General features: G+C 44.4%; 1 protein-coding gene across 1 annotated transcript; it reads left to right on the forward strand.

The window, feature by feature from the left end:
* Nucleotides 1–137: 137 nt before the first annotated feature.
* LOC129696865 (collagen alpha-1(XXI) chain-like) lies at nt 138–25,466 on the forward strand. The gene is made up of 7 exons (XM_055634938.1): nt 138–142; nt 4,145–4,731; nt 10,308–10,473; nt 10,591–10,816; nt 20,821–20,994; nt 21,100–21,177; nt 25,260–25,466. The coding sequence occupies exons 1-7, from the start codon at nt 138–140 to the stop codon at nt 25,464–25,466; spliced, it is 1,443 nt and encodes a 480-aa protein (XP_055490913.1).
* The last annotated feature ends 2,056 nt before the right edge of the window (nt 25,467–27,522 follow it).

Below are 27,522 nucleotides of genomic sequence, written 5' to 3' on the forward strand. Positions count from 1 at the left end.
TCATTTCAGTTTTTAATGTGCATCTGGACAGCTACTTTAAAAACATATGATGTGGTATTGAACATAAAAAAACATGAATTTTGTCCTGCAAAGTTTTCTATTTCTGCTGCTACAAGAAGTCAGTACAGCTATGGACGATGACGTAAGATCCAGTAAGAACTCAATATTTTCTTTTTATTCTGAATTTATTGTCGCATTCATGAATGAGACTGGTAACAGCAAAACACCTTTATGCTTTGTGTCTCACAATATCTGTGAGGCCTGCATCTGTGCATTGCAAAAAGGGCTTCCCGAGCAGGTGACAGGCCAGCAACAGCATCAGTACCTGACTCAAGAAAGAAGATTGTTATCATGGTCTCTTTCTTCTTCTGAGAGGAACTTCAGCAGCCTCAGTCTAAAAGCTTAAAACTTGTCTGCCGTGCATTCCTGCTGCCTTTCTCTCCCAATGCACTAATTTGCTGACTTGGTTTACCTCACTGTTTCATCTGATTTACAAAACCAGACCTTCACATCAAAAATATTACAAGAGATATCCTATTTCTCTTCTTTTAAGATAACAACAGACCTGATGTGAATTTAAAGCAGAACTATTTTATTATATTTGCAGCTTGAGTACATTGGCCACTATTTTTAAGAATAAATTATGCATCTGGAGGCCTCATCTTTTTTTGTTCAAATAAGAAGAAATTTCTAAGCTAGAAGTGTATCGTTTTCCAATATGTTTGCATGCATGCCAACGAACAACATATTAAATTTTTTGTTGGCTATCACAATCAAATTCCTAAAGATCATAGGTCCCCAGGAAAAGACTATTGTTTGGCACGTCCTACATATCCATCTCAGCGGCCTCATAGAGATAAACTCTGGAAAGGAACTTTAATCAAACCAAGGAGCAATATTTTTGTTAAGCAGGATTAAGTATGGCCATTATGTTATAATTATACGAAAATTGTAGAGAACGTGTTCTTACATTTTGAACCTCAACTAATTATAGCACATAGAGAAAAATGTCAAAGGAGTGCAGCAAGTGTATCTAATATGGCTGAGCAAATCTTCATATTAGTAATAAAATAGGAGAGATTCTTTTCTTTGTCCTTACCTGGGTTGTGCTCATTGTTACTACAATCCCGGGCACAACAACAGAAACATTTATACTTGTATCTGTTATATTCTTGACATTGATGCAAACAAAATTGTCTTAAATTTCTTGGCCAACATGCCACAATGGATTCAATAATATTCAATGGAAGCCTTGTTGATAGTGGTGTAGTGATAGAAGATCAGGGCAAACCACTGATCCGTGTTTTTTATTCAAATACATAATTACATAGAACAGCGAAGAACAAACAGCATAGGAACAAACCATTTTGAACAGATATCCTGTTCCAGTGTTTATTAGACAAAGACAATAGGTGCAGGAGTAGGCCATTCGGCCCTTCGAGCCAGCACCACCATTTAATGTGATCATGGCTGATCATCCCCAATCAGTACCCCGTTCCTGCCTTCTCCCCATATCCCTTGACTCCGCTATTTTTAAGATCTCTATCTAGCTCTCCCTTGAAAGAATCCAGAGAACCTGCCTCCACTGCCCTCTGCCGCAGAGAATTCCACAGACTCACAACTCTCTGTGAGAAAAAGTGTTTCCTCGTCTCCATTCTTCTGGAAAGTTTTCTTCATTTGACCTCAACTATGCGTGTCTCTTTATCTTAATTCCATTTCCCTCATGCATTTATCTAGTTTTTCTTAACTAATTTCCCTTAAAGGCACGTGCCTTTCACCTCAAGTATCCTGTACAGATGAAAGTTCCATATTATTCCAATTGTTTATGTTAAGTTTCTCTTGAATTCCCTTTTGGATTTTTTTTAGGCCCTTATATTGTTGGTCCCTTTAGTTGGAATCTCACAACTGGAAATATTTGCTCTCTGTTTATGAACCATCATATAATTTTAAAATTCTGCACTGAAAGAAAAACATTTTAACCTAGCATAGAAACAGGTCCTTCAGCCACCATGTCTGCCACAACTATGATACCAGTCTAAATAATCCCATCTGCCTGTCCATGTGGTTGTCTAAATGCCTCTTACACTTTGCATCATTTTATTCACTGCCTGCCCATGTGTTGTCTAAATGCCTCTTACACTTTGCAATCATACCTTGTCAGAAAAATTAGTTGGAAAAATGCAATTTAATTTTATTTAAAACCAGTTTACATTTCATTTGTTGTACCTCACTTCTACAAATTCAATCTGGCCTCTCAATGTATAGAAGACATGGAAACCACCAAGCATGTGAAGTCCTCAAATGGCTGCAGTGCACATCTGTGTTAAAATAGTATTATGACTTCCAGGACATATTCTGAATGAAGCAGGGTGCAACTGGATATTTGAGGAATGTTTGACTTACCTAGTTCACAGTCATGGAGTCTGAGATATTACAATGTAGGTAGGTTGTCCTTTAAGTATTTCCCTTGGTGTTTTCTTTCAGCAACCTTGCCCAGCAACTTACTTGGCAATATCCTACCAGTTCAGATACATGATTGGAATGGCAATGATGATAGGGTGAGGTTGGGTTATTGTCTCAATATGGCAATATTCAAAGGCTGCCTATTACATATCGAGCCAACAACCCAACCTCCCCCAATCACCATTGCCATTCCAATCATGTACCTGGACTGGTATCCCAGACATCAGCCCTTATTTAATGTCTCCATCTGTCTCCATTGCACGCCCAACCTTTGACTACTCCCTAATGCTCTAACCCCAATTTCTCTTCTATCCATCCTATTCTATGCAGCATCAGCACCTTTCCCACTCTCCCAAACTTCAGTATAGTGCTGACCCTCACTTGCCACTGGAATTTGTTTCTTCCCCTAAATGCAACTTGTCAGGTTTTCTCTTCCAAGAATTGATCTGCTTGATTTTGACTGATATAAGAAGATGGCATAAACAATTCCTACAGATAATGAAAATGTAGAAGCAGTTGTGCAGTTGTGATAGATAATGTCAAAAAGTTCTCAGTTTGTGGTATTTAGATACCTTCTCATGTAGACTTTGTTCACGTCAAATACTTTCCTATTGTGGGGTCTTTCCCTCAAGTCCCCCAACTTTTAACTCCACCAATCCACTAACTGGCCCTGTGTCCCCAGCACTATGCCATTTGCCCAACTGAATTGCAGCCCTGCAACATCTCCATTCCACACTGCTCTCAGATACCCACCTGATTTCTGCAGTCTTTCACAATCCCCCACCTATCCCACGTCCCTTCCCAATCTGCTGCTAAAAGTCCTCCCACAAACCAACTCCAGAAACAGAATTAATGGCTGATGAACAGACTGTTTCTTTGGGTAGACAAAAATGCTGGGGAAACTAAGCGGATGAGACTGGTCTGAGTCTGAAGAAGGGTTTCGGCCCGAAACGTTGCCTATTTCCTTCGCTCCATAGATGCTGCCTCACCCGCTGAGTTTCTCCAGCATTTTTGTCTACCTTCGATTTTCCAGCATCTGCAGTTCCTTCTTAAACAGACTATTTCTTTTGCCTGGTCTACAATGCTGGCAAGAAAAGCCTTTGAGAACACAAGACCAATTCAGTGAAACACAATGTCCTTGGGCATTGTGTACTATGGAATATTGTAATAATGACCCTTTAGAAAAATAATCATTGACCATTACTAGTCTATTAATGTACCTTTATGAATGCCAATCAGTTTCTTTGTTATATATGAAGATAGACACAAAAAGTTGGAGTAACTCAGCGGGACAGGTAGCATCTCTGTAGAGAAGGAATGGGTGACGTTTTGGGTCGAGTCCCTTCTTCAGAGACCCTTCTTTAGAGAGGATCTATGTTATAGATCCTCTCTAATCTTGATTTATACTTGTAAACCTTAATTTTGAGTATTACTGTAAAGGTTTTAAGATTTTGAAAGTACGAAATGCCTGATTATATGTTTTTCAAAAAAGATTTGCGATTTTCAGTTTAGAAATTCACATCTACTATGGCCAACCAGCATAGTTATAATATATAAACCAGGTGTAATCTTTTAGTTAACAACTGTGTAAAACTTCAAATCTTAAAAATTACTGTAAAATTATTGTGAAATTCATAATGTTGATTCTGTACTGCAGAATATGCATTTTATTTATTTTTAGTAGTTATATATTTCTTTTTCTTCTAGGCTGCAGAACTGCTCCAAATGACCTAGTTTTTATTTTGGATGGTTCCTTCAGTGTCGGACCAGATAATTTTGAAATAGTCAAAAACTGGATTATTAACATATCCAGCAGTTTTGAAATAGGGACTTCATTTACACAAGTTGGTGTTGTACAATATAGTGATGATCCTGTGCTAGAAATCCTATTGGAACAACATAGGTCCAATGAAGACTTGATGGAAGCAATGGAAACAATCTTATATAGGGGTGGAAACACCAGAACGGGAAAAGCCATAACATTTGGAGTTGATAATGTGTTTGCTACCTCAACCAGGGCTGTTAATGCCGTTACCAAAGTAGCAATTGTACTTACGGATGGAAGATCCCAGGATGATGTGAAGGAATCAGCAGAAGCAGCAAGGAAAAAGAAAATTATATTATTTGCAATTGGAGTTGGTCAGGAAATAGAAGACACAGAACTTCAAACAATTGCCAATAAGCCATCATCCACTTATGTTTTCCATGTGAAGGATTACACTGGAATATCCAGAATTAGAGAAATAATGAAACAGAAACTTTGTGAAGGTAAATACAATCTTTTTTTAAACTTACTTAATTCCTTCAGTTTACAGTCATATTATTTTAAAGTGAAGTGTTGCTACACTTGTAACAAAGCACTAAAATGGAAATGTATGCACTGCACTACTTGAGAATAACAATGGGTCAGCTGCGACATTGATAATATGTTAATTAATCTGTTATACAATCCATAAGGCCTACGCGTTCCAGCCATTGAAATTTGAAACAAAATAGGGTAGAATTCAAATGGACACAGCATATGTTCATTAGTTTCTTTTGTGATAAACATATTTAAAAAATTCAAAAATAAGGAAGTAAATCATTTTTATTCATAAGGTGGTAATTTTTGGTGTTAGTTTATTTAAATATTTTTAAGATAAAGCCTAAAACCAGGTGGACTTTCTGCATATTTTTATTTAGTCTTTCACACATAGAACAGTACATACAGCACAGGAACAGACCCTTTGCCAGAATGACCATGCAGAACTTGATGCCAGGTTAAAATAATATTCACTGCCTGCACGTGACACAAATCTCCCAATTCCCTGCATTTCTAAACACTTCTTAAATGCCGCTATCATATCTGCCTACACCTCCTCTCCAGACAGCACATTCCAGGCGTCTACCACTCCATGTGTAAAAAAGATTTGCCCTGCGCCTCTCCTTTAAACATTGCCTCTCTGATCTTAAAGAGAGCTTCGCTCCCATGTTTTGAGAGGTGGGGGGACATGTTTTGTAATCCGGATATTGAATTTCGGTGAAACAAAACTATTAAAATCTCTGCTTTCCGTGAGACAGTGGGGGAGTCACGATTAAGCACTTGTTAAATTACACTATTAACATCGTATTAACATAATGTGTCACCAATTGTGTTTTGACCTTCAAGTATTACTGAAGGTATTCATGGCAAATTCCTTAAAGTTGTCTGATGCGAGGGCAATTACCATTTGAACTAATTGGATGTATTGGTGGATGGGAAAGATTTAAATGGGTATCGGATTTAAACGGGTCAGGTCATTAAGGGTTTCGGGTTTGAATGGGTTTCCTGGCTGGATTGCAGGTAAGTCCCTCATTCATGGTCACTCACGTTATTTAGTACTTTTTTCCTCTCTCTCTCCTCCCCCCCCCATCCCCAATCAAGCCCCACGATTCGGGGCGGACTAAGCTGCTGTTGCTGGAGTTTGGAGTTGGTCACCAACCAGGTCAGCTCCCGATGTTACCATCCACAGCACAGGGCCCACGGCTGAAGCCTCCAAAGCTTTGCGTGTGTGTGTGCGCGTGTGCGCGGCCACCAAGAAATGGTGTCCCTCTCAAATTGTGTCCCTCCTATGTTTTGATAGCGATTTCCGCCCCAGAGATTTTACATTCAACCTCCCAAAGTGCAACATTTTTGCAGCTGATCTATATCTCACTGTATACCACCATTGTACCACCAAGGGGATGCCGCACGATGGCAGCCTCGCCAACAGTGTGTCTGGCTTTTCGTCTTTTTTTTGTTATTTTTAGTGTGTTTTAAAAGTATGTGTTAAAGTTCTCTGGTTTGTTCTATGTGGGGGATAGGGGAGGGGGTCGGGGGAAACTTTTTTCAAGCTCTTACCTTGCCGGAGATGCGGTTGTTTTCCGGATCATATCTCCGGTTGCTCTGCGGCCTAACATCATGGAGCTGGAGGCCTTACTTGGGACTGACTTTAAGCCCCACCATGCTGACGTGGACTTAACATCGGAGCCTGCAATCCCTTGCCTGGGATCAACGCTCCAACGGTTTTCACCATCGAGGAGCTCGCAGTCTCGGGTAGAGACCGATGTCGGGAAGCTCCAAATGACGCAGAAGCTTTCGACCAGCCCCAACCCATGGTTCGATCACCTGGCGCGGGGGAGCTGATATTCTCCCCTGATGCAGGAGCTTGATCGCTCCAACACGAAAGGCCCGACTGCCAGCTACAGGAGTCAAGATCACCCTGTCAACGGAAAGCTCGAGGCCCCTGACCGTGGGAGAACAAAGAAGGGAAGATATTGAACTTTTTTTCGCCTTCCATCACAGTGGAGGAGTCACTGTGGTGGATGTTTATGTTAAAATATATTTTGTGTATTCTGTTGCTTTTTATTGGTTTGACTGTATGGCAAATCTAATTTCTCGTTTGTTGCAAAACATACTTGGCTAATAAAGTATGATTATGATTATAATTATGATTATGATATTTTTACAGCCTTCATCGCTGCCCGCAACTCCACTAACTTTGGAATCATTTGCAAACTTACTAATCAATCAACTTTCATTTCTGCCCAAGTTGTTTATATATATAACAAACAGAGGTACCAGCATAGATCCTTGCAGAACTCTCTGGTCACAGACCTCCAGCCAGAATAACACCTTTATGCCCCTGTCCCACTTAGGAAACCTGAACGGAAACCTCTGGAGACTTTGCGCCCCACCCAAGGTTTCCGTGTGGTTCCCGGAGGTTTTTTGTCAGTCTCCCTACGTGCTTCCACTACCTGCAACCTCCGGCAACCACGTGCAACCTCCGGGAACCGCACAGAAACCTTGGGTGGGGCGTAAAGTCTCCAGAGGTTTCCGTTCAGGTTTCTTAAGTGGGACAGGGGCATTACACTACATCCCTCTTCTTCTATGAGTAAACCAATTCTGAATCCAAACTATCAAGTCACCATGAATTATGTGCATCTTAAGCCCCTGTCTCACTTACGTGTCCTTACGTGCCGTGGTCTCGTTGAGGCGCGACAGTCCCGCGAAGGTCGCGCGCGACTTCATGCATCTGCACAGCCATCTGGAGCACGTGATGTCATTTGAAGATGTACACAAAATGCAGGAGTAACTCAGCGGGGTCGGCAGCATCTCTGGAGAGAAGCAATGGGTGATGTTTCGGGTCGAGACCCTTCTTCAGTCTGAAAGAAGGGTCTTGACCCGAAACGTCATCCATTCCTTCTCTCCAGAGATGCAGCTGTTCCCGCAGAGTTACTCCAGCATTTTGAGTCTATCTTTAATTTTCTTGGCCCCGCTCTGGGAGTAGAAGTGGAGGCGGATCCGGACCGCAACGGCCGTGAGCCCCAGGCCGAGCTTGGCGATCTTTTGCCGGCTTCTGCTGCTGTTGGAGGTGAGACGTTGCGCCGCGCCAGGGTCTTGGGCCTGTCCCACTTTGGCCGTCATTTACGCGACAGGCCAGTGGTGCATGAAGATTTTGTTTGCTACAAAAATTCGGAGCGCCGCGCGATAACGCGCACAACTCCATACCCCTCCGCGCCTCTCAGTGGGACCAGCACCACGTGGCCACACCATGCCCGAGCGCCTCAACGCGACGTCGAGATCGCATAATTTGCGTGCCTAGAACACACACACGTAAATGGGACAGGCTCTTTAATCTTCTGGATCAGCCTACCATGAGAGATTTTATAAAATGTTTCTACAAAATCCACACAGACAACATCACTGCCCTCATCGATCACCTTCGCCACCTCCTCAAACAACTCAGTCAAGTTTAAAACACAGAGAGTGGTGAATCTCTGGAACTCTCTGCCACAGAGGGTAGTTGAGGCCAGTTCATTGGCTATATTTAAGAGGGAGTTAGATGTGGCCCTTATGGCTAAGGGGATCAGGGGGTATGGAGAGAAGGCAGGTACGGGATACTGAGTTGGATGATCAGCCATGATCATATTGAATGGCTGTGCAGGCTCGAAGGGCCGAATGGCCTACTCCTGCACCTAATTTCTATGTTTCTATGTTTCTAAAAGATATGACTTGCTGCTGCCAACGCCATGTTGACTGTCCCCAATTAGCCCATTCTCTTCCAACTTTTTAGGAGAATACTTGTGATGTAAAGAACCTGAAATTAATTTATTTCACATAACACACAAAAATAATTGTGGTCTTAATTACCAATGCAGCTTGTGAACATATTTGCGAGTGCGGCAGCATCTATGGAGCGAAGGAAATAGGCAACGTTTTGGGCCGAAACCCTTCTTCAGACTGAAGAAGGGTTTCAGCCCGAAACATTGCCTATTTCCTTCACTCCATAGATGCTGCCGAACCCGCTGAGTTTCCCCAGCACTTTTGTCTACCTTCGATTTTCCAGCATCTGCAGTTCCTTCGTGAACTTGTGAACTTATTTTGTGAACTTCCCCACTGAACGCCTCCTATCTTTGGCAAGCATATTGCACGGGTTAGTACAAATACACTTAAAACTCTGAATAGCAACAAGGAGCTTCCAACGATTCATTTATCAAGAAGCTAGAGTAACCCAGCGGGAGAGACGGCATCTCTGGAGAGAAGGAATAGGTGACGTTTCAGGTCATGACCCTTCTTCGGATTAAACCTGCATCTGCAGTTCCTTCCCATTTATAATCTCTAACACGGACAGACTGGGTGGAAAGTGATGCCTGAGAAAATCCCCTGTATAAACGCATCAGCCTTCAATAACTGATGTTAATTTGTCGGATATAAATCCTGAGACGGGACACCTGTCCCATATATCTGCTTCTCTATAAAATGTGCATTAACCTAAAAAGGATTCATGGGTTTCAATGTGAAAAGTTAAATTTCTGAAGGGAACTAATTAACTCTCACAATGCGGCTTTCCCCACACTGCATGGTTCATTCTTTTTGCCACTGTTTCTCAGATCTCCGGTGAGTGCTTTTTGCTCCTTAAGCAGTGAATTGTTAGATCACTGTAAAATTTTCCATTAACATCTGACTAATCTTCAACATTTCACTTCTGGCACTCAGGGCAAATCTACGAGTTACTCGCGAGTCACTACGGTAAACTCACAGGCAACTACGGTATTACGTAGTACGGTTTGAAAGTTTCAAATATTTCCTTCAAGAGTAAATTTGACTCGTGGAAATCTTTCAACATGTTGAAAAATTTTTACGAGTTAAAAAGTTTCCCGAGTACGTTGTTAGCGTTACGAGTCGCTAAGTTACGTCCGCGAGTTCCGACGTTCCCGCCTCGTTAATTCTACGTGATTACCACGAGTTTGATTTGTTTTTAACTCTGGGTCACTCGTGGGTGGACTCGCACGGTGAGACAGGGGTTTAAGCCATTTAGAATGGAGTTGAGGAAAAACATTTTCACCCAGAGAGTTGTGAGTCTGTGGAATTCTCTGCCTCAGAAGGCGGTGGAGGCCAGTTGTCTGGATGCTTTTAAGAGAGAGTTAGTTAGAGCTCTTAAAGATAGCGGAGTCAGGGGATATGGGGAGAAGGCAGGAACGGAGTACTGATTGTGGATGATCAGCCATGATCACATTGAATGGTGGTGCTGGCTCGAATGGCCAAATGGCCTACTCCTGCACTTATTGTCTATTGTCTATTGGCTCATTTCCAGAACCAAGTGACACAGCGTTAAAATTAACTAGTCTTGAGCTCTTGCTTGGTGTACAGTTAACTTTCTTGAGATTTCATATTGAAAATTGGTCAAATATTAAACATCTCTTTAACTATTTAACCTAACAATTATAATCGAAAAGTGTATTTTGATGTAACATTGTCCTGCCACACTCTAGATATTATCCAATATGTCTATTTATAGTATATTTGTGACCTTTAAGAGAAAAAAAATTACTGTTCTTTTCAGAAACTGTCTGCCCCACAAGAATACCTGTGGCATCTCGGGATGAAAAGGGATTTGATATCCTTGTTGGATTAGATATTAGGAAAAAAGCCCTTAGAATTGAAGGCTCTTATCATGGCAAAAGAGGTTACAGGGTTACCGCAGAGGATGATTTAACAGAAAAAACAAGGTATTAATTTTCAGAATCTACTTATAACAAAATAATTTCCTTGTATTTTTACAAACAACAATGCTAAGATTTTTATGGAGTTTTCTCTTATTTACAAAACAAGGATTTTGATTACAGTGATATCTTTCCTGATGGCCTTCCACCTTCCTATGTCTTTGTATCCACATTACGATTCAAGAGACCCACAACAAAAGAAAAATGGGATTTGTGGCGAATCTTATCTTTAGATGGTACAATTCAAACTGCTGTTACACTGAATGGCGAAGACAAAACAGTAATTTTTCATACAACTCAAGTAGTGAATGATACGCAGTCTGTGACCTTCACTTCAGCACGTATAAAGGTAAAAAAATATTTTATTTGTTGTGGGCCACTTGTATGTATAAATGAAACTACCATTTATTTTATTGACATCTCTTTTTCAGAATTTTATTATCTTGTAGATGATCAATTCCAGAAAATAAACCAAAGCCATTTGCATGTGGATATTTAGAGATATTTAGAGATGCAGCCCAGAAGCCGAACCTTTGGCCCGCCGTGTCCATGCTGACAGTCCATCACCTGTTCACACTAGTTCTGTGTTATCAGACTTTCTCAATCACTCTCTACACATTTGGGGCAACTTTATTTTACAGTTGCCTATTATTCTGCAAACCCACGTGTCTTTAGCATGTTGCAGAAAACCGGAACATTCAGGGGAAACCAAAGTGATCACAGAGAGAACGTGAAGCCTCCACACATCTGAAGTCAGCATTGAACACAAGTCTCTGGCACAGTGAGGCAGCAGTTCTACCAGGGCAGTAGAGTTGTTGATGTTCGGTTGGCCACTGTGCTGCCCTAACATGAACAACTAGTTACAACTAGTTACAATGTCCAGTGGTTAATGTCATGACAAGCAGCCAGAGTTCTGAGACAATGAACTATTAATGTGAGCTCAATCAAAAAAAAAATCCTAAATACAGCTCCGCTGTAAACTGTCAACAGATTCACAGGATCTACAGTGATTGATAACCTCTTTCTGGATGAGGAAATCAATTCAAGTACAGGAAAGGCAGTGATCACTTTTGGGAGGTTAACCAAGTGGGCATGGCAGAATAAGAAATTCACGAACAAGACCAAGATAACTGTCCACAAAATATTCATCTTGAGCACATTGCTGTGCAGAGGTGAAGCTTGGACGACTTACCTACATCAAGAACGGTAACCAAATAATATTTATTTCAGCTGTCTTCGTTGCATCCTGGGAGTTTCTTGGCAGGACAAAATACACGATGAATCGACCCTCTCCCTGGACCCAGGACCAACATGCCTGGCATCCCTGCGATCCTCAAGCAGAAGCAACTCGTGTCAACTCCTTCCACTTCTTCCAAGACCAAGGCGTAGCTATAGGCACCCGCGCAGGCCCCAGCTGTGCCTGCCTCTTTGTAGGGTACGTTGAACAATCCCTGTTCCAGGCGTACACTGACCCTGTCCCCGAACTCTATCTCCATTACATTGACGACTGCATCGGTGCTACCTCCTGCACCCATGCAGCACTCATGGACTTCATCAACTTCACCACCAATCTCCATGCTGCACTCAAATTTACTTGGACCATCTCCGACACCTCCCTCCCCTTTCTTGATATCACAGGAAATAGACTATTAACTGACGTCTATTACAAACCCACTGACTACCACAACTATCTCAACTACACTTCTTCCCACCCTGTTTCCTGCAAAGACTCTATCCCCTACTCCCAATTCCTCTGTCTTCGTCGAATCTGCACCCAAGATGAGGTGTTCCATTCTTTAGGGAACGGGTGTTCCACAGATTCACAACCCTCTGTGTGAAAAGGTTTTTCCTCATCTCCGTTCTAAGTGGCTTACTCTTATTCTTAAACTGTAGCCCCTGGTCTGGACTCTCCCAACATTGGAAACATGTTTCCTGCACTGAGCTTGTCCAAGCCCTTAATAATCTTATATGTTTCAATAAGATCCCCCTCATCCTCCTAAACTCCAGAGTGTACAAGCCCAGCTGCACCATTCTATCAACATATGACAGTCCTGCCATCCTGGGAATTATCCTCGTGAACCTACACTGCACTCCCTCAATAGCAAGAATGTTCTTCCTCAAATTTGGAGACCAAATCTGCACAAGATACTCCAGGTGTGGTCTCACAAGGGCCCTGTATAACTGCAGAATTACCTCTTTGCTCCCATACTCAACTCCTCTTGTTATGAAGGCCAACATGCCATTCACTTTCTTCACTGCCTGCTGTAACTGCATGCTTACTTTCAGTGACTGATGAAGGACCCCCAGATCCCGTTGTACTTCACCTTTTCCCAATTTGACACCATTCAGATAATAATCTGCCTTCCTGTTTTTGCCACCAAAGTGGATAATCTCATATTTATCCACATTATCCACAATCCAATGCATTTCGTTGTCTCTGCCATGCATCTACTGAATCTGAATCTGAATTTAACTGCACCTGCCATGCATCTACACTCACCCAACCTGTCCAAGTCACCCTGCATCCTCATAGTATCCTCCTCACAGTTCACACTGCCACCCAGCTTTGTGTCATCTGCTAATTTGCTAATGTTACTTTTGATCCCTTCATCTAAATCATGAATGTATAATGTAAATAGCTACGGTCCCAGCACCGAGCCTTGCGGTACCCCATTAGTCACTGCCTGTCATTCTAAAAGGGACCCGTTAATCCCTACTCTTTGTTTCCTGTCTGCCAACCAATTTTCTATCCATGTCAGTACCCTAGCCCCAATACTATGTTTTGCCCACTAATCTCCTATGTGGGACTACATCCCTTGTCCATTTTCCTAGTTACATTCTCAAAGAATTACAGATAATTAGTCAAGCATGATTTCCCCTTCGTAAATCCATGCCTGCTCGAACCGATCCTGCTACCGCTATCCAAATATGTTGCTATTTCATATTTTATAATTGACTTCAGCATCTACCCCACCCCTGATGTCAGGCTAACATCTATAATTCCCTGTTTTCTCTCTCCTGCCTTTATTAAAAAGTGAGATAACATTAGCTACCCTCCTATCCATAGGAACTGATCCTGAATCTACAGAACATTGGAAAATGATAACCAATTCATCCACAATTTCTAGAGCTACTTCCTTAAGTACCCTGGGATGCAAACCATCAGGCCCTGGGGATTTAGCAGCCTTCAGTCCTATCAGTCTACCCAACACCATTTCCTGCCTAATGTGGATTTCCTTCAGTTCGTCTGTCACCCCAGATCCTCTGGTTAGTACATCAGGAAGATTGTTTGTGTCCTCCGCAGTGAAGACAGATCCAAAGTACCTGTTCAACTTGTCCGCCATTTCCTTGTTCCCCATAATAAATTCAACTGGTTCAGTCTTCAAGGGTCCAACTTTCCTCTTAACTAGGATGCAACACCTGTCACGTTACTTCCTTCCTCGATTCTGTGGTTTACTTGCCCCTACTCCAATCTCATTTACTGTATTCATTGTTCAAGATGTGGAATTTATACTGTACATCGGTGAGACCAAACGTAGACTGGGCGATCGTTTCACTGAACACCTTCGCTCAGTCCGCCTGAACCAACCCGATCTCCCGGTTGCTGGACACTTTAATTCTCTTTCCCATTCCCACACAGGCCTTTCTGTCCTAGGTCTCCTCCATTGTCAGATTGAGGCTAAATTGGAGAAACGGCATCTCATATTTCTTTTAGGCAGCTTACAGCCCAGTGGTATGAATATTGATTTCTCTAACTTCAGGTAGCCCCGGGCTTTCCTCTCTCTCCAACCCTCCCCGCACCCAAGTTGCACTAGCTTCTCATTTACACCCAACAAACAGCTAACAATGGTATGTTTCCTTTATCATTGTTACTTTTTTGCATATCTTTCATTCATTGTTCTTTATCTCTCGACATCATCGTCTATATCTCTCGTTTCGCTTATCCCTAACCAGTTTGAAGAAGGGTCTCACCCCGGAATGTCGCCCATTCCTTCTATCCAGAGATGGTGCTTGTCCCGCTGAGTTACTCCAGCTTTTATCCCCTGGTTTGCACATGTACACAGGATGGAAAATTGACGCATCCCCAAAAATGTGGTCACCAATGCACTGAGGCCAAGAGGAAGACCAAAGTTTTGCTACAAGGATATGATTAAAGGAGATATGACAAACATTAACATTGATACTGACAACTGGGAAGCGGTTGCAGAAGATCGGGGGGGGGGGGGGGGGGGGGTGGTGGAGAAAGGACCTCCGGGTGGGTATGAAGCACCACAACAGCATATGATTTATAGACCTCCAAATAGCTGTGACGCTGTTAGTCAGAACATAAATCTGCAAATAGTTGACGCATGTAAAAAGGGAACTGCTGTAATCATGGGGGACTTCAATTTTCATATTAATTGGGCTAACCAAACTGGGCAGGGTAGACTAGAGGAAGAGTTTATAGAATGTATTAGAGACGGGTTCCTAGAACAGTATGTCACAGAACCGACAAGGGGGGAGGCAATCTTGGATCTGGTCCTGTGTAATGAAGCAGGATTAATTAAAAATGTCATAGTTAGGGACTCGTTGGGAACAAGTGACCACAATATGGTCGAATTCCATATTCAAATAGAAGGGGAGCAGGTTGAAACTCAGGCTAGGGTGCTTAGTCTAAATTAGGGGGATTATGAAGGTATGAGGACTGAGCTGATCAAAGTTGACTGGGATAGCAGACTCAAGAATAAGACGGTACATGAGCAGTGGTGTACGTTTAAGGGTATACTGTATAACCTTCAAGAAAAATTTATTCCTATGAAGAAAAAAAGGGGTAAGGGTAAGAACAGTCAGCCATGGCTCAGTAAAACTATAAAGGATAGTATTCGGCTGAAGGCAAGGGCATATAAGGTAGCCAGAGATAGTGGGAGGGTAGAGGATTGGGAAGCATTTAAAGGTCAGCAAAAAATAACTAAGAGATTAATTAAGACGGGGAAAATAGACTATGAAAGGAATTTAGCGAACAACATAAAAAATAGTAAGAGTTTTTATAGCTATATAAAAAGAAAAAGGGTGGCTAAGGTGAACGTTGGTCCATTGGAGGGTGAGACTGGAGAGTTGTTGGTGGGGAACATGGAAATGGCAAAGGCATTAAACGAGTATTTTGTATCAGTCTTCACCATAGAAGACACAAAAAATATTCCAACGCTGGATAAACAGGGGGCGGTAGGAATGGAGGAGCTAAATACTATTAAGATCACCAAGGAGGTGGTATTAGGGAAATTAATGAGACTGAAGGAGGATAAATCCCCTGGGCCTGATGGATTACATCCAAGGGTCTTGAGGGAGATAGCGGTGGGGATTGTGGATGCATTGGTGATAATTTTCCAAAACTCCCTGGAGGCAGGAACGGTCCCAGTGGATTGGAAAATGGCCAATGTAACACCTATATTTAAAAAAGGAAGTAAACAGAAGGCGGGTAACTATAGACCGGTTAGTCTAACATCGGTGGTGGGTAAAATGTTAGAGACAATTATTAAAGAAACACTAACGGGGCACTTGGATAAACATGACTTCATCGGACAGAACCAACATGGTTTTGTGAAGGGGAAGTCCTGTTTAACGAATCTGCTCGAATTCTTTGAGGAAGTAACAACCCGGGTGGATAAAGGGGAACCGGTGGATGTGGTATACTTGGACTTCCAAAAGGCTTTTGACAAGGTGCCACATAAGAGACTATTGCTAAAAATAAAAAATTATGGGATTGGCGGTATTATATTAGCATGGGTAGAGGATTGGCTAACAAATAGGAAGCAGAGAGTGGGGATAAATGGTTCATACTCGGGATGGCAACCGGTAACTAGCGGGGTTCCGCAAGGGTCGGTGCTGGGACCCCAGTTGTTCACAATTTATATAAATGATTTGGAGGAGGGAACCAAGTGTAATATATCAAAATTTGCGGACGATACAAAAATGGGAGGAAAAGTAGGGGATGAGGAGAATAGGAAGAGTCTGCAAAAGGATATAGATAAGCTAGGTGAGTGGGCAACAACTTGGCAGATGAAATTTAATACTAATAAATGTGAAGTCATTCACTTTGGGAAAAAAAATGATAGGGCAAGTTATTTTCTAAATGAGGAGGAGCTGCGTTGTAATGCAACGCAAAGGGATCTAGGGGTATTAGTACATGAATCACTGAAAGTTAGTATGCAGGTGCAGCAAGCAATCAGGAAGGCCAATGGAGTTTTGGCCTGTATTGCTAGGGGGATTGAGTATAAAAAAACGGAGGTCTTGCTGCAGCTGTACACAGTATTAGTGAGACCACATTTGGAATACTGTGTACAGTTCTGGGGTCCATACTTAAGAAAGGATGTACTAGCCCTGGAGGCAGTGCAGCGAAGGTTTACAAGATTAATTCCTGCAATGAGGGGATTGACATATGAGGAAAGGTTAAGTAGGCTGGAACTCTACTCTTTGGAGTTTAGAAGAATGAGAGGCGATCTCATTGAAACATATAAGATCGTGAGGGGCCTTGATCGGGTGGATGCACCGAGGATGTTCCCAATGATCGGGGAAACTAGAACTAGGGGACATAGTTGCAGAATAAGGGGGGCTCTTTTAAAACTGAGATGAGGAAGAACTTCTTCACCCAGAGGGTGGTTAATTTATGGAATTCACTGCCCCAGGGAGCAGTGGAAGCAGAAACTTTAAATATATTTAAGACTAAAATAGATGGTTTTTTAGCTGCCAAGGGGATAAGGGGCTACGGGGAGAGGGCAGGGATATGGACCTAGGTATGGTTAGTATAGTAAGACCTGAGTGATCTCCTGGACAAGTGTCGATCGCCTAGATTGGGGTCGGAGAGGAATTTCCCGGATTTTTTTCCCGAATTGGACCTGGGTTTTTATCCGTTTTTTTGCCTCCCCCAGGAGATCACGAGGTTCTTGGGGTGGAGAGGGGTGATAGCGGTATAAAGGGGAGGGTAGTGTCTTGTGTTCTGTGTCTTGTGTCTACTGTTTGTGGGTAAGTATGTCTGTTTAGTGTTCAGCCATGAGCGAATGGCGGTGCGGGCTCGATGGACCTGGTGGTCTGCTCTCGCACCTACTTTCTATGTTTCTATGTTTCTATATGGTTCAAGAACCTGGAGGCCAGTTGCCAACGCCACAAACTGATCATTGGCAGCAGCAACACAGTCCCCAATCCAACGACCAGAGACAACTTCACCTGTGGAAGCTGTGGGAGAGTCTGACTCTCAAGGATATGCCCAGTCAACCAAGTGGGAAATGTATCTATAGATGAACGATTCAAGTCAAGTCAAGTCAAGAGAGTTTATTGTCATGTGTCCCAGGTAGGACAATGAAATTCTTGCTTGCTGCAGCACAACAGAACATTGCAAGCAAAAATACAGAACAGTTCAGTTCAATATGCACATAAATAAGCAGCTAAAGTGCAATAGGCTGGTACAGTTCAGAGTCTGTTTGTTTGCAAGTTTAATAGCCTGATGGCTGTGGGGAAGAAGCTGTTCCTGAACCTGGATGTAACCGATTTCAGGTTCCTGTACCCTCCCCTCTCCAAACAGGACAACATCAAAGCCGCACCATCATCTTTCGCAGAAAGGCGGATGCTAACTAACTAAATCACATGATGGCACCTGGAGAATATATATTCAAATAATTAAGTTTGGAAATTGAAAAATGTTAGTCACGCTAATGGCAACTATGAATATATTCAATATCATAAAAAACAATCTGGCTCACAAATATCCTTCAGGGACGGAAATTTGTCTTCATTACTTATATCTATGTGACTCCTGACCCACTAATGAGTTTGGCACTTAACTGCTTCTTCATTTCAGAGGAAATTAGGGATGAACAACAAATCATTCCCTTTCAAGACCCTATCAAATTCCCTTTATATGGTACTGAGAACCTACTGAGCGTTTGAGCATTAACTGTTTAAAATTAATTTTCCAGCATCTGCGTCTTTTGTTCATTTTGATGGTACAGCAATTTGCAGGTAATATTTCACCTCTCATCAAGTCAAGTCAAGTCAAGTTTATTTGTCACATACACATACGAGATGTGCAGTGAAAGGAAAGTGGCAATGCTCGCGGACTTTTGTGCAAAAGACAAACAACAAAACAACCAAACAAATTATAAACACAATCATAACACACATATTCTTTTACATAATAAATAATAAATAATGGAAGGAAAAACGTTCTGTAGAGTTAGTCCCTGGTGAGATAGGCGTTTACAGTCCGAATTGCCTCTGGGAAGAAACTCCTTCTCAACCTCTCCGTTCTCACCGCATGGCAACGGAGGCGTTTGCCTGTCCGTAGCAGCTGGAACAGTCCGTTGCAGGGGTGGAAGGGGTCTCCCATGATTTTGTTTGCTCTGGAGTTGCACCTCCTGTTGTATAGTTCCTGCAGGGGGGGTGAGTGAAGTTCCCATAGTGCGTTCGGCCGAACGCACTACTCTCTGCAGAGCCTTCTTGTCCTTGGCAGAGCAATTCCCAAACCAGATGGTAATGTTCCCGGACAAGATGCTTTCCACCGCCGCTGCGTAGAAGCACATGGAAAGAAGCTTCACATGTGTAAGCATGAACATTGTGGTGGAATCTCATACTGTTGAAAACACATTCGCTGGTGTTTTAACTGTGGATTTAAGTGTTCAACTGATAGATAAAATAGAAAAGTGCCCTCTAAAGCTAGGACGTTTATGCTTTGGTCTGGATCTTGCGTCTGCAGTATCCTGCATAGGAATGAAAACTTAGAGGTCAGGGGATACTCCACATTCCTAAGAGCCATCTGTCAGTTTAACACTTTTACATCATAATGGGAACAATTCATTTAAGTTTTGTGGATTCTTATATTTAACTATTAAATTATTTTGAGAGGGTCAATCATTTATTTTTTGTTTCAAAGCAGGTTGATAGTCAAATCTGGTGCAAAAAAATGCCTTTTGTATTATGTCACTCCATCAGCATTTGAAACCTAGTTTCTGGTAAATCCTTATGCCATGATGCTAGCTGAACCCTGGTCATGATGAAGGTGATATCTCTTCTGCTTGAATAGAGAGGCTCAATCATATTGTACATTTAGCAGAAGGCAACACACATTGCATGTATGAATAGTCACTTTTGCAATGACCTAGAAATTGTCAGTGTTAAGATTATCTTCACCTCCATAGGTAGAATTATTCAGACAGGGCTTTATGGATTAAACTTTGCTTGTCAGTGACCAGTTATTTTGAAAATCATTGTTTCTAAGTACATGTGGTAAAATGAGAATTATTCCGGGGAAACTTGTAGGATATACCTTTTTTTTAGGATCTACCCAGAGGCCTTCTCATCGTACTCCTCCTGACTCCTCTAGCAATGTAGACTTGCCTATCCTCCTGAATCTGGTACCAATGGAAGGCTTGGAAGATTCCCATAGTGGTTGGAAAAAAAAATTGAAGTCTTGAAAGTCTTTGTCTCAGAGCACACATTTCTGCAATCTTTACAGCTCCTCCTTTCAGCAACAGAAAGCAGCAGGTCTCTTCCAGCTTACTTTCTCCTCATCTCTGCAAGTAGTGAAAGATCCATTTAAATGTGGAAGATTGGATGTTTCCTTCATTTCTATTCCTTCCTGCAGTTCAGAACTGGGTTCCTGTGGGTGACTCAAACAGTCTTTTGGGTGGAAAGAAGAATCAAATTTTGCAGTGAGAGGAAATAGATGCTGCCTCAACCGCTGAGTTTCTCCAGCATTTTTGTCTACATCCAAATTTTGCAGGCAGCCTCATCTAAAGGTTGCCTGAGGATAATTGGCACCAGTGCATACTCTACATATTTTTGACATTCATGTTTAAAGATGCATGTGGCTCAGTGATTCAGTGATGCACGAAGCGTGGTAGGCTGCAATGTTATAATGCAGACATGTCCTCCAAGAACAAGATAAGAACCAGTAACGACTTTAAAAATGCTGTGTTAGAATTTTTATGAATTGTTACTCATATCGCCAAAGTAATGATGTAACAGCAGATTCTATCAGAAATTAATTTTGCTAACTAGCCAAAAGAAAACCTGTTCCATATTTTGCACTAACTTGGCCAGTACTCTATCTAATACATTTATTGTTACTACATGAACTGTCACGTCACCCGCAATTCAGGGAATTCCTTTATTTTTAATTTTTATGTAATTGACTATCTAATGAATTACTTTTAACAGATTAATTTATCACTTGAAAGAATGAATATGCGGGTGATATTCCTGCTAATTGAATTTAATGATCAAAGTAGACTGCTTTCTGATGTTATGGTATGAAGAGAGAAAAAACTTCCAAACTAAAAATACATTAATGCTCCCAATTTATTTCTATTTATTTTGCTCCAGGCTCTGTTTGATGAAGAATGGCACCTTTTGCGAGTCCTAGTAACAGAGAGAGATGCTACATTGTATTTAGACGATAAATTAATTGAGAGTAGGCAACTAAAACCTATTCTTGGTATCTTCATCAGTGGAAAAACTCAGATTGGAAAGTACTTTGACAAAGAAGCAACTGTACCAGTAAGTTGAACTTTTTCTCAATCACTAAAGTACTGAAGAAAAATGTCCTTAATTTATTAAGGAAAACATTATAATTGCTATTTTTGTTTAACACGTTGATTGCAGTTTGACGTCCAAAAATTAAGGATTTACTGTGACCCAGAACAAAATCAGCGAGAAACTGCTTGTGAAATTCCAATTGTTGTAAGTACCTCTATGTACTTTAATTTGTGCAAATCTTACTGCAAGTCTTACTATTGTCCTATCACACTTCTGCTGCCACATGTGATTGAAAATATGATTGCATAATAAATATTCTATAAATATGTCATTAAAATGTAACTTCTCTGACTCACCTCGTGCAACACCATCTGACAATGTAACTCTGCTGTAACCTGTGTTTCCATAAATCAATAGGATGTCACGGATTAATGAGATATTATTAGCATTACACAGGTTGAATTAGTTATAACATGATTTTGATTGTGAATTGGTGAAGCACTTGACATTTTGTTTGAAAATTGCCAAGCAGAAAAAATACTTCCTTAGAGAAATAAATCTTTGGGGAAAAAAAGCAATTTATGTCACCTCCCACACCATTGTCTCTTAACATAGAAACATAGAAAATAGGTGCAGGAGTAGGCCATTCGGCCCTTCGAGCCTGCACCGCCATTCAATATGATCATGGCTAATCATCCAACTCAGTATCCTGTACCTGCCTTCTCTCCATACCCCCTGATCCCTTTAGCCACAAGGGCCACATCTAACTCCCTCTTAAATATAGCCAATGAACTGGCCTCAACTACCTTCAGATCCTGGTCTGCACCGCTGCCGCTGCACCATCGAGAGCATCCTTACCAACTGCATCACAGTATGGTATGGCAACTGCTCTGTCTCCGACCGGAAGGCAGTGCAGAGGGTGGTGAAAATTGCCCAACGCATCACCGGTTCCTCGCTCCCCTCCATTGAGTCTGTCCAAAGCAAGCGTTGTCTGCGGAGGGCGCTCAGCATCGCCAAGGACTGCTCTCACCACAACCATGGACTGTTTACCCTCCTACCATCCGGGAGGCGCAACAGGTCTCTCTGTTGCCGGTCCAGCAGGTCCAGGAACAGCTTCTTCCCGGCGGCTGTCACTCTACTCAACAACGTACCTCGGTGACTGCCAATCACCCCCCCCGGACACTCCTCCCACAGGAAAAACACTATGTCTGTATATACGCTAATGTAAATATTTATTCAAATCATATGCTATGTCGCTCTTCCAGGGAGATGCTAAATGCATTTCGTTGTCTCTGTACTGTACACTGACAATGACAATTAAAGTTGAATCTGAATCTGAATCTGAATCTGAATCTGTGGCAGAGAGTTCCAGAGTTTCACCACTCTCTGTGTGAAAAATGGTTTTCTCATCTCAGTCCTAAAGGATTTCCCCTTTATCCTTAAACTGTGACCCCTTGTCCTGGACTTCCCCAACATCGGGAACAATCTTCCTGCATCTAGCCTGTCCAACCCCTTAAGAATTTTGCAAGTTTCTATAACTACATTAAGTACATTAAAGGCCATTGAAAATGGTAAGAAATCACTTCTATTAACAATTGTGCAACAAAACTCCATTAGCCTGTGTAATGTAGAGTATTTAGTATTTTTAGCTTGCAATAACAAAAAAAAAATGTTAACTATTCAATAGATCTTCATTTTTGAAAATCTTACAGGAAACAAAATCCTAGTGACGTGAATCTGATTAGTCTCTTACCCATTTTCCCCATACTGATTCATCAATTTATTATTAAATTAGATATTTAAAAACATTTCATCCCCATTAAATCATTCAAGATATTGTAGTGCGTGGGTCTCAAAATGAGGCAAGTAGTCTGAAGTTTGAGAAGCACTTTACTTTAATTCCTCCCGGTTCAGGGGAAGACGAAACCAGGAAAAGATGGCACCCAAACCCTGCCTTTTATACCCTCCGGCTAAGGACCGCCTCCGGACTGCGCCACTCCTGTGCCGAGGGGTTCGGCAGTATAATGGCACGACCCTTAGGAGCCGCCACAATATATTGTTTATAGATAAAGACCTGTTCTCATCAGCGAAGTAAGTTAGGCTTACTTACTTGAGAATTAAACTTTTATATAGGGCTTTAATCCTAATTAGTTTAGTTAATGTTCATATTGACCTGTTATGGAGTTAATCATGAGGAAATGAGACTCATTCTAGCAGGAAAACAAGAGCAATTCTTAAGAATATGGTCACCTTTCATTGATTTGTTACAAGTGTAATATGGTGCAACACAACCTGGAAAGTAATTGTTTTAGAACTAGGTGAGGGGTGTGAATCATTATGAATTAGACACATTCCATTTCTTTTTGGTTTAGCTTTACCTTTTTTGGATTCTTTGCTTATTTCTTTTCTTTTCTTAAGGCCCTCTTCTCTTTGGGGCCTTTTTTTCTTCTTTTTTTTTCACATTTTCAAGCACGCAGTCTACTTAAACATCATCATTCATTTAACGCCAACTACTGCGGACTCCACTTCACTACTATCCTCACTCTTCTCTTCTTTCTCTTTTCTCTTTTTCTATTATAGGTTAAAGTTTTTTAAAAAAAGCAGTTGTACACGAAATGTCGTATGTTGCATATTGTGGCGGCTCCCAAGGGTCGCACCATTATAGCTGCCAAACCCCTCGGCACGGGAGTGGTTCAGTCCGGAGGCGGCCCTTAACCAGAGGGTTTAAAGGCAGGGGTTTGGGTGCCATCTTTCTCTCGTTTGGACTTCCCTACAACCGGGAGGAACATAATTAAAGGTGCCTCTCAAAATACTTGACTACTCTCTTCCTTTTTGAGACCCACGCACTACATTGGTGACCCTGACGCTCCATTGTCGTCATGATGGAGAAAGAAGAACGCCTTACCTCCTCACAGGCCGGCCAGGCCGTGTCTCTGGACGCGGTCTCGGTAAAATTGCCCAACTTCTGGACCACCCGGCCGCACATCTGGTTCCAGCAGGTAGAGGCCCAGTTCAACCTGCGGGGCATCACGGTCGATGCCACCCGCCTCTATTACCTGGTGTGGGCCCTTGTCCAGGACAAGGTCGAGGAGGTCACGGACTTCCCTCGCAGCCCCGACGGACACCGATAAATATCTCGGCCTTAAGGAGCTCCCGCTCCAGATTTATGGACTAAGTAGGATGGAGCGTGCTGCAAGGCTCCTTCATATGGAGGGCCTAGGCGACCGACGGCCATCAAGCTTCCTAAAGGAGATGGTGGCTCTCCTGGATGGGCACACGCCGTGCCTGATGTTCGAGTACACCTACCTCCATCTGCTGCCGGCCTACATCCATCTTCAGCTAACGGGCACCACCAACAGGAGCCGGCAAGCTCCAAGTACCACTAACATGAGGAGCTGGTGCTACTACCATCAGCGCTGGGGTGCTGCAGCACCACAATGCCGCCAGCCGTGCACGTTCCCGGGAAATGCCTGGGCCGGCTGCCAATAGTCCCCGCGGCAGCCGGCCAAATTCACCGCCTCTTCGCCTGGGATCGGCGCTCCGGGACCCGCTTCCTCGTTGATACTGGAGCGGAGCTCAGCGTCCTGCCCCCTTCGCTGGACGACATTCGTTCCGGTAAGCGGGGACCCGTCCTCACCGCGGTGAATGACAGCCCTATCCGCACGTATGGAGCGCGCATTGTTCCGATCGTGTTCGGCTCCTGCCATTTCTCATGGCGGTTCACCATTGCTGATGTCTCCCAGCCATTGCTCGGGGCCGACTTCCTCCGGGCGCATTCCCTCATGGTGGATGTCAGGCGTCGGCGCTTGGTCAACGACGCTACGATGGAGCCGATCACGTTGCGTTTGGATCAACCGGTGGGACGGCCCCTGATGTCCGTGGACTCCCGCTTTGCACGGATCTTGGCCGCGTTCCCGGACATCCTGAACCCACAGTTTCGGTCATCGGCCCCCAGTTACGGAGTGGTACATTTTATCCTGACTACCGGCCCACCTCTCCACGCACGAGCACGCCGACTGCCACCGGATAAACTGCGTCTGGCACGGCAGGAATTCCGCACGATGGAGGCCTTGGGGATCGTCCGCCCTTCAAGCAGCCCATGGGCGTCCCCACTCCACATGGTCCCTAAGGCAAGCGGGGGCTGGCAACCTTGCGGGGATTACTGACAGCTGAACGCCGCAACAACAGCGGATCGATACCCCGTACCCCACATCCAGCATTTCACCGCCCATTTGGCTGGGGCCACAATATTTTCAAAAATGGATCTGGTACGGTGTTATAACCAGATCTTGGTCCACCCGGATGATGTACCCAAGACGGCGATCATCACGCCATTTGAACTTTATGAGTTCACGCGGATGCCGTTCGGCCTCAAGAACGCTGCGCAGGCCTTTGAACGCCTAATGGACGAGGTTTGTCACGACCTCGATTTGTTTACCTGGACAACATCCTGGTGGCCGGCCGCTCGCAGCAGGAGCACTGTGCCCACCTAGGCAGCTCTGTCAGCGCCTCAGCGAACATGGTTTGGCCATCAACCTCGACAAGCGCAGTTTTGGGGTAACCGAGATTGACTTCCTCGGCCACCGCGTGTCTGCGCAAGGCGCGGTTCCCCTGCCTGACAGGGTCGACGCCATCCGTCGGTTTCCCCGCCCACGCACGGTGCGTGGCCTGCAGGAATTTGTCGGCATGGTGGCATTTTACCATCATTTCGTGCCATCCGCGGCCCACATCATGCGGCCGCTATATCAACTCCTGGCGGGTGGGCAGAACAAGAACGTCGAATGGACCCACGAGACAGTGGCAGCATTTGGCGGCGCGAAGGATGCCCTTGCTTGGGCCGTACTGCTGGTGCACCCATGGGAAGATGTCCCGACTGCTCTCACGGTGGACGCCTCGGAGTCGGCGGTTGGTGCCGTGCTTGAGCAACTGACGGGCGGAGGTTGGCGGCCCCTGGCCTTCTTCAGCCGGCACCTCAACTGCACGCAGACGGAATACAGCGCGTTCGATCGCGCGCTCCTGGCTCTGTACCTGGCAGTGTGCCACTTCCGCTACTTCCTGGAGGGCCGCCCGTTCACCGCCTACACGGACCACAAGCCGTTCACTTTCGCCCTGGCAAAGGTTTCCGACCCCTGATCCGCACGACAGCAGCAGCATTTGGCCTACATTTCGGAGTATAATACTTCTATCCGCTACGTCGAGGGGAAGGAGAACCGGGTGGCCGACGCATTGTCCCGCCCCGCTATCAACGCCGTTTTCGAGGTGGCGCCCGGAATTGACTATTCTGCTCTGGCAGAGGCACAGCTCACAGACGATGAGATGCCCATCTACCGGACTGCCATCTCCGGCCTCCGCCTTGAGGATGTCCCTCTCGGTTCTGGAGGAGCGACGATCCTGTGCGATGTATCGTTCGGTCAGCCGCACCCCATCGTCCCTGCCGCCTGGCGCCGGAGGGTGTTCGAAGTCATCCACGGACTGTCTCACCCATCAATCCGAGCGACAACGGCACTAGTGGCCGCTCGTTTCATGTGGCACGGTCTGCGCAAGCAGGTTGGCAATTGGGCTCGCACCTGCATTCCGTGCCAGACGGCAAAAATCCAGCGCCATGTCCATGCGCCTCTCCAGGAGTTTGGTCTACCTCACCGGCGATTCGACCATCTCCACGTGGACATTGTGGGGCCTCTCCCGCCGTCCCGGAGCATCACCCATCTTCTTACAATGGTGGACCGCTTCACGCGGTGGCCGGAGGCCATTCCGCGGGCCGATACTTCAACGGCTACATGCGCTCGTGCGTTGTCCGCGCACTGGATTGCTCGCTTCGGGGTGCCGGCGCACATCTCCTCAGATCAGGGGCCACAGTTCACCTCCGAGCTGTGGTCAGCCATGGCTCGCTTGCTGGGGGTGCGGCTACACCACACCACGGCTTACCACCCGCAAGCTAACGGTCTGGTGGAGAGGTTCCACCGGCAGCTAAAGGCAGCGCTGAAGGCGCGACTCTCCGGCCCGGACTGGATGGATGAGTTGCCGTGGGTCATGCTGGGCATTCGGACTGCTCCTAAAGAGGACTTGGCCTTATCATTGGCAGAGCTCGTGTACGGATCGCCACTCACGTTGCCCGGGGCGCTCGCGCCGGGGCAGCAGGGAACGCCCTCATCCACCATAAAGCGCCTTCGCGACCGAGTTGGCAGGCTCGCACCCATCCCGACGACCCGCCATGGAACATTTCGCCCGCATGTGCCATCAGCCCTCAGGGACTGCCCATACGTTTTCCTGTGCCGTGATGCCCACCGGACGCCACTCCAGAGGCCGTACGAGGGCCCGTTCCGGGTGCTGGAACATGGGCAGACAACTTTTGTGCTGGACATGGGGGGCCGACCGGAGGCTGTGTCGATTGACTGGTTGAAGCCGGCGCACCTGGACATTGACCAGCCGTTGCTGGTTGCCCAACCTCGGCCTCGAGGGCGCCCCCCTTCACGGCTCCCTCCGCCTGTCACTCCACCTGTCCTCCCGCCGATCCCTCGACCATTCCCTCGACCTGTCCCTCCACCTATG

This window comes from Leucoraja erinacea, chromosome 5 (genome assembly GCF_028641065.1).
Source record: "Leucoraja erinacea ecotype New England chromosome 5, Leri_hhj_1, whole genome shotgun sequence".
Taxonomy (NCBI): domain Eukaryota; kingdom Metazoa; phylum Chordata; class Chondrichthyes; order Rajiformes; family Rajidae; genus Leucoraja; species Leucoraja erinaceus.

Bases quoted from the DNA above. Each gene is read 5' to 3' on its own strand.
- LOC129696865 (XM_055634938.1), top strand. The intron at 10,474-10,590 runs GTATTAATTTTC...TTTTGATTACAG, and splicing joins GATTTAACAGAAAAAACAAG to TGATATCTTTCCTGATGGCC. The intron at 10,817-20,820 runs GTAAAAAAATAT...ATTTTGCTCCAG, and splicing joins TCACTTCAGCACGTATAAAG to GCTCTGTTTGATGAAGAATG.